Raw genomic sequence first — 12,365 nt, forward strand, 5'->3', positions numbered from 1 at the left:
CATAATGGAGCAAAAAAAAAAAAAAACAAGATAATGAGCATGTTTTCATTGTGGTTCGCTTTCAGAATAAATTTGAGATTCCTGCTGATTGCGGGACTTTCTTTTTTCAAAAATAACTTTTGATCCAAGCGTTGAACGGAATAACTAGACTAGAAATTCGTTTAAATCACTAGAGAAACTAATTATATAAACGGAAGAAATAATTTAAAATAACGACTCCAGAATGATTTATCATTATGACAACACCGGTAAAAAAAACACACCCCTCTGATTCCTATCTTACCAAAACAGAATACAATAACATATCATAAGAACTCAACTTTAGCTTTGAACAATTTTGAGATTATTTATTAAAAAATGTGAGATAAATTATATCCAATTAGGTGGAAAATTATTAGCCGCTGATATACTTGAAATTTCACCTGTTTTAAACCCATAGCAATCTTTAAAAACCTAGCGAAGCCAAATAATATTCCACTACAATTACAATAAATTCGCTTATTACTCGATTTTAAGCCTTTTTTTCTTTTGAGTATCTTCAACAAACTGGGACTAAGAAATGCGTTTCTTGATTAGATCAGTGACCCACCGTGATCAGCAGACCGAGTAGGCCAAACAATCTACCAATTACAAAGGCAAGTAAACCGGCAAAGAGAGGAAAAGAAAGAACTTTATGCAGTACTACAAACTCTGTTAATGTTTTAATGTGATATGCACTCGCATTCGGCGATGCGATTAAAGGAAAGGCGTAAAGGGTTCAGAAAGCTCTTTCACATCAGAGAAACAAGAAATTCGCTTAACGAAACTGAGATTAAAATAAATAAAGCAAAGACACATGATCGGTGCCGAAAAAGTACACAAGTAAAATTTTTCGTGAAACCTTCGGATTTACATCCAGTATTAACTAATAGAAGAGAGAGAGAGAGAGAGAGAGAGAGAGAGAGAGAGAGAGAGAGAGAGAGAGAAGCATCATTGTTACACAAATCCATGCGAGTAACTAAGTTTAAGGGGTACAAGGAAACGACCACAAAATTTCAATAGCTAAGTTTCAAGGCTTTGTTTTTGTGAAAGAAGCAATTAAACTAATTAAATATCATTGAATAATTTATTTAAAAAATCATGCGAACAGTAAAGATTCAGTAGAGCCCTACGTGACATTTTGCCAATTAATATCAAAGGGGTTAAAAAAATATTCACAATACGTTAAAACAGCTGAAACTAGAAACTTCCAAGATTCATTTGTTTTTCACCAAAATCAAAATACGAATCACAATTTACCACTTGTACCGATTATTCTCCCTCGGCTATTAAATAAAAAACATACAACAACCTTCATTTTATACTGACCTGGGGGTGTTATCGGTATTTTTTGGCTGTGCGTATATCCAAGAGGTGACCATATCACTCGTTTCACATGACTGAACGAAAGGAGAGGCCGGCTCCCCTCCTAATCGCAAAATTAGAATATAAAATAATATCTTCCCGACCCCTCCAACCGGCCGTCCCCCGACACTCAACCAGACCTGCCCACACTCATCGGAGACGTGAATTAAAAAGGCTCACTTCTTCAAAAATTTCGACGTATGAAAAGAAACTGCAGTCGATGATTATCAGCATTTTACAATAAACACTAAATGAGTGAGTGAGAGTGGGAGGGAGAAAAAAAGAAAGAAAGGAAGAAATAAAAAAAGAAAGAGAAAGAGAGAATGTGGGTGTGTGTGTTTGTGCATTTTCATGTACAAGCTAGTAGGTAAAGAAATTCCTATCATGCAGGAGGGCGACTCCCCTTTGTGTGTCCTATCTCACCACTTGACAATACTTTCTCAAATTTATTGAGCAAAATGAACTATGAAAATTCGGTGGACCACGGCGCCATTCGAATTGTGGATCTCTTCGTAATAAATGCAAACATAAACAGAGAACTTTTTGGAAAGGATGGTTTTACTCACAAACAATTTGTCAGTAGAACTATTCTTTCCAAAAAGAGAACTGACGTACTCACCCCGCCTTAATCATTTCTACATTCATACCATGTGTGTTTTTAATAAAGAAATGGCCTGCTATTTTTACATTATCTATTTTATTGTAAAACCAAGTATGGCTCCAAAGGTAATTTTTCACGTAGAATCTGCTGGGGCTATTAGAATTTTAGTAAATTGGCGCATTAGCCAACCTGGTGATGAAGGTTTTTTCAAATGTAAAAGTTCAAATGTACCCTATTTTTTTTCGCAAATTTTGAAAGTCGTTTTCACTCAAAAAGCAGTGATACCAGAAACTCCAAAGTTCATCGATTCATTTGGGGATGTAGAACTTTTCGTTCAGAACTAGATAATTTGAATTTATGGCAACTACTGACTGTTATTGTTTAAAGTTAGGCTAAGAAAAATCAACACAAATTAAATTTTCTCCTTTTTTTAAACCTTTTTTTAACACGATAAGTTGAAAGTATTGAGTTTTGAATGAAAATTTCAATATCTTTAGAACAAATCGCTGAATTTTCTATTATCATTTTTGTCCCATAAAAAAAATGATACTTGAAAGTCAAAAATTCACCGATTGGCTCTAGAAGTGTTGAAGTTTTCAATTTTTTCAATCGTCAAATTTTATAAGAAAGCGTTGTGCATGTGTGTATATATGCTAATATAAAAGAACTAGGTATGCAGAAATACTGTTATAATGACACCATTAAAGTTAGACCTTTATATTTCCATGTACACAATACCATATATCGGGTTGTCCGGAAAATAATGCAGGATTTTAAGTTTTCATTAAAAAAAATCTATATAAAATATTCTGTTTACGTTTACAGGATTACTCATTTGTATGAATGTCAACACTTATTAATCCTCTTCCAAATGATATTGTTTGTTTACCTCTGTAGCATTCCGCTACTTGGAAATAATTCAGTCATCCTTATAATGTCAAAGCGAGAATTTCGTACGATTTTCTTTTACGAGTTTAAACTCGGCCGAAGCGGAGCCCAAACGGCTAGAAACATTAACCAAGTCTGGGGCGAGGGTTGTGTTAATGAGTGCACTGTGCAAAGGTGGTTTAAAAAATTTCGGGAGGGAGATTTCAGCCTTGAAGATGAAGAAGGTCGTGGAAGGCCTTCCTCTCTTAATGATGATGTTCTGCGATCAGTGGTGGAAGAAAACCCCAAAACAACTGTTCGAGAACTTGCAGAGCAACTCAAAGTCAGTAAAACGACCGTCGCTGACCACCTCAAGGCGATTGGAAAAGTGAAAAAACTCGAAAATTGGGTTCCACACTCATTAAACGATCGCCAAAAAATCAGCGCTTTGATGTTTGTGCATCACTTCTTTGTCGAAACAAAAATGACCCATTTCTGGCCAGAATTGTTACATGTGACGAAAAGTGGATTCTCTACGATAACACTAGACGTTCTGGACAGTGGCTCGACAAAGGAGAAGCTCCAATACATTTTCCAAAGCCCCCAACTCATCAAAAAAAGGTAATGGTTACGGTATGGTGGGCTTCATTTGGTTTAATACACTACAGCTTCTTAAATCCTGGCGAAACCATCAATGCTGAATCATACTGTAACCAAATTAATACCATGCATCAGAAATTGGCAGTAATGAAGCCCTCTTTGGTCAATCGGAAAGGGCCCGTTTTGTTGCATGACAACGCTCGACCACATGTGTCACGTGTAACGTCACAAAAATTATTGGAGTTTGGCTATGAAACTTTGCCTCACCCACCCTACTCTCCGGACCTCTCGCCTACTGACTACCATTTTTTTAGACACCTGGACCACTACTTACAACACATAATATTCAAAAATCAAACGGAACTGGAAAATGCATTTATTGACTTTATCAATTCTAAAAATTCTGAATTCTACTCAGACGGAATTAATAAGTTACCAACACGTTGGGAGAAATGTATTGAGAGTATGGGAAATTATTTTGATTAAAGAACATTGCTTTAAAGTAACTAGTTTCTTTTTTTTTGTTTAATACCAAAATCCTGCATTATTTTCCGGACAACCCAATATTTATATACTTATACCATCGAGATATTTTATACGTTTATATGTGGATACATTTTTTATACAACACGGATATTTATTTTTATACAATACGGATTTTTATGTAATGCGGATACATTAATAACATTCCGTAACGTACAAATTGAAAATTTGACCATTTAAGTATCTACAAAGTTAACCTCCAATTAATCTTCTTTTTCACTATTTCCAACTAAAACGGTGGAAATGAGCCACACATGCATCCAAAACACAAAACCGTCATAAATCTGAATTTAAATGCGTACAATCCAAATTTAGGAACTCATTCAGCGGATATTAAATAGCAATAATAATTACGAGTTAATTCACACAGTTTATCCGTCAGTTGAGGCATTAAATCATATAGAATTTATTTTCACAATAACTGTTCTTTTCCAGGTTAAGAATACATGTCTGTTAAATTGTAATTTATCGGGAAATTTCATTATTGCGTTGCTTGTCCATATTTTTCTACAGCCTAAAATACGTGAAATTGTGATTTCATCAGACATGACCAAACCTAACCAAAGAATCTTCGTGAAGAAATCAACACTCCTTGGATTGGTCTATCTTAAATGCTTTTATTCAATTGGTTCTTTTAACTTTTTCAGTTTTGCGCAATGCAGGTTTTAAATTAAAGTCTGATAGCGTGAAAGCTCATAATAAACGATCCAGTTCCAATCCCACCAGATGCACAGCATTGCTTTCTTTGGATGTAGTGCAGCTTTAGAATTAGTCGATTTGTCTACAAGATATAGCCCAGAACTATTTAAAACAACCAGCCGGACATTAAGTCGTGAACCTTTTAGTATCTGGAAGCTGTCCTGTTGAAAAGAGACTTCGGTACGAAAAACAATGTTAAGATGTATAATAATGATAAATGTTAATCAAACCCATTATAATAAAATTACATTTATGTAGAGAATTTTTTTTATTTGGGTGTTTAATCAGGCTACAATTCATTTGTATAGGGACATAACTCACTTGTTGCCTTGGGCTTATTCAAAATAACTGCAGTTCATTACAACGATTCCTGCTTGTTTCAGCCTGTTAACAGATGTCATTTAACAAATGTGCATGTACTAATTATGACTTTTCATAATCAAAATTTGTTCCACGTTTTATTTCTTTCTAACAAATCCATTTATTGAAAACTGAAACTGCCTGAAGAAAAATGTGTATCAACATATTATGACACAAACACATACACCTTACTCAAATCAGACCCTACTCCTTCTCTCATCAAACAGACAAACAAAATTCTCCATGAAACACTTAAACGAAAAGAAATTGACCCATACACCTACAAATCACTTCAAAACAACTCACCAAAACCTCCGAAACTATGGATCTGTAAAAGCACACAAACCTGAACACCCTCTAAGACCCATAATTTCATTTGTAAACTCACCCACATATAACATGACAAAATACCTAACCAACATACTCAACAACATCACAGATAACACATATAATGTAAATGATTCATTTCATTTCATTAACAAAATTAATAATATCCACATCCCCTCACACTATTCTCTGATATCCCTAGATGTTTCATCATTGTTTACTCAACACTGAACATTATTAAAGATAAATGGCCCAACATAACACCACACACAACACTATCAAAGAACACGTTCGTAACAATGATCCGACACTGCTGTGTTAACGGATATTTTACATACGACAATCACTTTTACAAACAATTGTTTGGTATAGCCATGGGTAGCACCTAGGCCCGATACTGGCAGACATAATCATGACACATCTACTAAATACAGTCATACCACAACTTCCTTTCACATTACCCTTCCTCGTATCTCCTAAATACGTAGATGATATATTGACAGCAGTTCCCACAGATCAAATTCAAACTACATTAGATACATTCAATAGCTTTCACCCACGCCTACAATTTACACATGAAATCGAAAACAACAAANAGATGATCTCAATAAAAGATCGAAACGTTGGCACGATAAAGAAAATGTTTTTCTGAAACCTACATCACACCCGACCGCATCTCACGATATCTGAATAACTATCGATTAACGGTCACTAATCTCTACACATTGGTTATTGTGCAACCTCCAGTATTACCTAGAGCTCTTCTTAAAGCGTAAGGCTTTTTATCATGTCCCCAAAGCTTTGTTAAAGGCTCCCATGTGTATCTTTCAGGCATTGACTTTTCCTCACCCCGAGAGTAGGAATCTCAACCTGCATAGGCTTTCGCACCGATAGAGGACATGTTACATATTACATGGACATACGTTACTATTTTCACAACTTTTTGATGAAAAAAGAAATCTGTAAATGTTAGCCACATGCAATTAATACTGTTTGAATTTTCAGATTTTTTTTAATTGCACCTAAATATGTTGGCTAAAAAATACAGCTTTCATTCATGAAGATGTTAGCTTATCTATTTCAATGAAATTCTAGCGAAATTTAAACCTTTCATAGGCAAAGGATTTGGAATGATGTAAGCCAGTTTATAGCTCAAGCTTTCCACAAAACCGAAATTTATATTTGTGATCATAATTTTTCTTAAAAAAATAAATAAATTTTATTTCCTTCGGATTATGAAAGTATTTTTGATTCGGCAATTTTATATTAATTGAATGAATTTATTAGTCCATTTAATTCATTTAACGGTCTTCGTACATGAAGATGTCAAAGTTACCTATTTTAAAAAACTTGTTCTTTAGCCAGAAATATCTCATCTCAATTTATGGTCTACACAATTCAGCTGTCCGCATTCACTGATGAAGATGTTAACTGTATCTATTTCCAAGATAAACTATTATTTAAACCGTAAACAGGCAAAGGATGAAAGAACACCACAAAAGACAGCATGTTTTTAAAATATTCTGTTGAGAAACCAAACGTTGTAGTCTTTTTAACTAGTCTAACTTTGTCGTCGTAGAATTCAAGTAAATTATGTTTAAAAAAAATTCTATACATTTTCACCCGAAATAGGCTAAGCATAATAAATAAAAACCATAATATATGATAGATTATAATGCACAAGCTTACGGACACACCAAGTTTTTGTATTTGGCTCTATTTTTCTGAAATTGACTTCCCGGAAATTGTAAAAAGGTTTCATTTTCAGAAATTTTGTAAGAATTAAATTAATTATTTGGTCAATCTGATTCGATCGCCGGCTTTATTTCATGAAGATGTCAACGTTATCTTTAAAATAAAACGTATTCTTTAACCAAAAATAGTCAAAGAATAACAACGAATTTCAGATTACAAAGGTTTGCCCATGTTTTAAACCATTATTGACAATAAATTTTGATTATTAAATCTGTCTTCTTTATTTACGATCGACACAAATGAACCGTTTACTTTCATTAATGAAGATGTCAACTGTACTATATCAAAGAAATCCTATTGTTTAACTTTAACACCATAACAGATGCCATGCATTTTAAACCATCCTCAGTTGAGAAACCAAATGTTTCATTTATTCAAACTTGTCTAACTATTCCGATACATTTTCAAGCCAATTTTGTTTGAAAGAAATCCTATACATTTACACATGCAACAGGCAAAGTACAGAAAGCTATTTCAAAACAAATCTCACATTACAATGCTTACAACAAACCGTAAGTTTTTGAGTGGTTCTATATTTCGGAAAATGATTTCTTCGGGGTTTTTTGAGTTGTTTTAAGTTCAGCGATTTTGTATTAAATTAATTATTTAGTTGATTTCATCAAGATGTCATCATTATATATTGTAACAAGTGCTATTCTAAAATAGGCAAATTCTGAAAGAGTTTCAAATTACAATTTATGATCTTTTACCAAAAATATACAAAGGCCAAATTTTATCCGTTATTGATTAACTACAATTTTTTGGTTATTAAAACTTGTCTGCTGAATTTGTGATAATCAAAATACAACTGTTAGCCACATTTATGAAGATGTCAATTGTATCTATTTCAATGTAATCCTATTTTTAAACTTGAAAATAATCAAAGAATAAAATGACACACAACGGATGTCATGCATTTAAACCCCCCTATGTTGAGAAACCAAAGGTTGTATTTATTATAACTTGTCTAACTTTGTTGTTGATCTAATGCAAGTAAATTCTGTTTCAAATAAATCCTGTACATTTACACCCAAAAATAGGTAAAGCGTACCAAAGTAAACCATAGTGTATGACAGTTTATAATGGACAAGCTTATGAACACCCCAAGTTTTTGTATTATATTTTTTTTAATTTGACTTCCTTTGGGATTGTGAAAGTTTTCCATATTCAGCAATTTTATACGAATTAAATTAATTATTTGATCGATGTGATTCTGTCATCTGCCCAATTTCATTTATAATGATTTGTGGTCATCAAAATACAACTGTCAGCCGCATTTATGAAGATGTCAATTATATCAATTTCAATGAAATCCTATTTTTAAACTTGAAAATAGTCAAAGAATAAAATAACACCACAACAGATGCCATGCATTTACCCCCCCCCCCCAAATGTTAAGAAACCAAAGGTTGTATTCATTATAACTTGTCTAACTTTGTTGCCTAAATGATTCAAGTCAATTCTGTTTCAAACAAATCCTATACATTTACACCCAAATAGGGAACGCGTATCACGTTAAACCATAATGTATGACAGATTATAATGCAAAAGCTTATGGACAAACTCCAAGTTTTTAGTGTGGTTCTATTTTTACGAAATTGATTTCCCCTGAAACGATGAGTGTTTCATATTCAGCAATTTAAAAGAATTAAATTGATGAATTGATCGATTTGATTCTATAGCAGGCCTGATGTCATAAAGATGTCAACATTATATATTATTTATTTCATACGAAAAAGGCCAATAATAACAATGAATTTCATATTACAATTCATTCTTGTTTGCTAAAATAATCCACCAATTTTAAACCAATATTGACAAACAATAATTTTTTGTTTATTAAAACCTGTCTTCTGAATTTGTCATCACAATCAACCGTCTGCCTTCATTTATGAAGATGTCAACTGAATATATTTCAATGAAAAACCAATTACTAAACTGGAAAATAGTCAAAGGAAAAAAATAACACTACAACAGATGCCATGCGTTTAAACCCCTCCACGTCTTTTGTGAAAAATATACCAAGCATCTTCTGAATTTACAGTTCTCACAATTCAACTGTTCACACTCATTGATGAAGATGTCAATTATATCTATTTCAATGGAAACTTCATCCATTTCATCCTTCCAATGAAATAGTCAAAGAATAAAATGACATGTAATAGATACCATGCTTTTAAGCCATGCTATGTTGAGAAACCAAATGTTTCATTGATTAAATCTTGTCTAACATTGTTGCCATTATAATTCATGTCAATTCTGTTACAAAGAAGTCCTATAACATTTACACCCAAAATTAGGCAAAACATATCACCACATCATAACATAATGTACCAGACTGTTCAGAAACCAAATGCTTCATTTATTAAATCTTGTCTAACATTGTTGTCTTTATGATTCATGTCAATTCTGCTACAAAGAAGTCCTATAACATTTACACCCAAAATTAGGCAAAACATACCACCACATCATAACATAATGTACCAGACTGTTCAGAAACCAAAAATATTATTTTATTAAAACTTTTCTCACTTCCATGTCGATATGATTCAATTCAAGTTTGTCTTTAAATGAAATCCTATACATTTACACTTGTAATCAATGTAAAAGGATATTCCATGAAGTATGCCAGATTATAATTCATAAACATATGAAAGTTACGAGTTAAGAGTTAAGACAAACCCAAAATTTTTGTTTATGATTCTATTTTTCTGAAACGATTTCTTCACTGATGATGAAATGATTTCACATTCAGCAATAATTAGATTAATTTTGTTGTCAATATAAATTAAATTGTCTGGCTTCATTCATAAAGATGTCAACTATCTATTTTAATCACAAGCCCAAAAATGAGCAATCAGACTTATTAAGAAAGTACACATCGGTCTTTCAAGCAGAAATACATGCCACCAATGCTTGTGCCCTAGAAAATCTTAAAACAGGTTAGACTCAACGCAAAAAATCCTCATATGTCGAATAGCCAAGCAGCTATTAAAACATTAGGAGGTAAAAAAATCATATCAAAATTAGTCAGCGAATGCATCAAAAATATCCAAAACCTAGTGAAACACAACTTGATGATATCCTGGGTGTCAGGACACAAAGGAATTTTAGGTAACGAATAAGCAGACACACTGGCCAGAAGAGGATCTGCAAGACCATACATAGGACCCAAACCTACACTTGGTATAACAAAAATATACAGAATCCTCCATCAAAGAATAGATCCAAATAAAACAAAAGGAGAAGAGGATAAACTCTAGTGGTGCTAGACACAGTAAACTTAAGCTAAAAAAACCCCAAGACTGGCAAACTCACTGCACCAGTCAGAGAGGGCAAGAGGAGTGGTATGACAACCAATCACTGGCATCTGGCATGCCCATAATATGGGCATATATGATGATTCCATTTGCTATCCCACTGAAATGAGGAGGAAGAAACAGCCACCCATATCAACTTTGAATGTGAATCTCAATGGAGATCTAACCCAGCACACGGAAAAAATGGAATGAAATTGTAGCAGCAACTGTCAATGACAAAACTTCTGAGAAAATGGATTGAGTGCAATGAACTAGACAGCTAAAAAGGAAGCCATGCCATTTACTAATTTATACAAAAATAACAAATCTAGATACATTTTCTGTTTTCAAGTGACATCAGACCCATTTTCATTCGAATTGGGGTGTATTCGTGCAGTTTTCGAACAAATGATTTTATAAGCTGTATAGCGAAGGAATTTATTTTGCACAATTTCTTGACTGTGTAAATATTTATCATAGCTTGGTGACCATACAACACTGTTATATTCTAATATTGGTCGGTCAAAGCTACAGTAAAGAGATTTAAACATTTCTTTATTATTGAAATCTGCACTTTTACCATCCCCAGAAATCCCAGAGTTCTCAGACTTTCTTTTGCACGATAGACAAATATTTATTAAAAGTCATTTCATTATCTAATTATACTTAAATCTCTGAACACATTTGACTTTCTGATTGCAACATCATTTATCAAATAGTATAACTAATATTAAAGTTCCTTTTTTTGAAAAGGTAACAAATTTACATTTCGTAATGTTCAAGTACATATTATTTAGCTTACACCAACAAATAGAATTCAGTTAGCAATTGTACTGGCCTATATATTTTTCCATCATCTGCAAACATTTTTACATCCTATAATTTATTATAAAAGGTAAATCATTTATAAATAATTTAAATAAAAAAGGGGACAAATGCCCACCATGGGGAACACGTGAAGTTACTAATATTTCAGAGGGCAAGAAATTCCTACGTTAAAAACTTGTCTGATTCCGGATAATAAAGGAATACAACCAGGCTAATATATCCATTTCAAAATTGAATTTCTGAAGCTTACTTATTAACATGTAATCATCATCAACTATTTTAAAAAAATCCGATCAAATCACATACATACTTTTTTACAAGATTTTTCTTGTTCACTAATTTTTTTTACAAATTTTATGTTTAGTATTTGTACGAAAATGAAATTAACTTTGTTATCGATACGATTCAATTGTCATTTTCATTTATTAAGATGTCAACAGTATCAATATCTTTAGCCCTTCTGTGGCATAGGAACCCACACTATCAATGAGTACCTCAGAAAGAAGGACAAAAAGAAAATGAAGGAACAACGGAATTCTCCCATTGGGCACAGACAATGCAAGAATCTCCTAACGCATTTACTCCTGTGTCAAAGGAAGCAGGAATAAACTGAATCCTAGCAGGATTCTTAACAGGTCTTTGTGAGCTAAATGGTCGTTTAAAGAAGATTGGAATAATCCAAGACGGCACTGCAGATTCTGCAAAGCGGCTGAGGAGACACCATCACACCTACTAACAAACTGTGATGGTACACTTGCCCGCAGGAGGAAATGCTTTTGGATGTACAATGTGACCATAGAACAGATTCAACCGTTCAAATCAGGCCCACTAATCAAGTTCCGTGATGAAAAAGGACTCACCGGGTGCTTTAGGCAGAGAACGGAGGATATATTGATTTTAAAGAGCGCAGTATATACCCTGACCAAAAAATCTACATCAATTTGTTTGAAGTGCTATTCTTGAACTGGAAATAGGCAAAGGATAAAAATATACCGTGAAAATTTCGGAATACAATTCTTTCTGTATTGATACACCACAATTCTTTATTTATGAATCCATTCTTCAAGAATTGATTTTGTCCTGTGGCAGAAGTTTTTCTTTTG

General features: G+C 33.2%; 1 protein-coding gene across 3 annotated transcripts in view; it reads right to left on the minus strand.

Moving 5' to 3' along the window:
• LOC112127457 (WD repeat-containing protein 47-like) overlaps positions 1 to 12,365 on the minus strand; it is a 43,784-nt gene that overhangs the window by 30,505 nt on the left and 914 nt on the right. Inside the window, exon 1 of one of the 3 annotated variants that reach the window (XM_024228491.1) lies at positions 1,348 to 1,442. The exons of 1 other annotated variant lie outside the window; for it this stretch is intronic. In XM_024228491.1, coding sequence (XP_024084259.1) covers positions 1,348 to 1,400 — 53 coding nt within the window. In that variant the 5' untranslated portion in view covers positions 1,401 to 1,442. Of the gene's footprint in view, positions 1 to 1,347; positions 1,443 to 12,365 lie in introns of those variants that run through there. One more of the 3 variants, XM_024228495.1, reaches the window with a different exon arrangement.

Source organism: Cimex lectularius, unplaced genomic scaffold (assembly GCF_000648675.2).
Source record: "Cimex lectularius strain Harlan isolate CLEC.00 unplaced genomic scaffold, Clec_2.1 scaffold220, whole genome shotgun sequence".
In the NCBI taxonomy this organism is placed as follows: Eukaryota; Metazoa; Arthropoda; class Insecta; order Hemiptera; family Cimicidae; genus Cimex; species Cimex lectularius.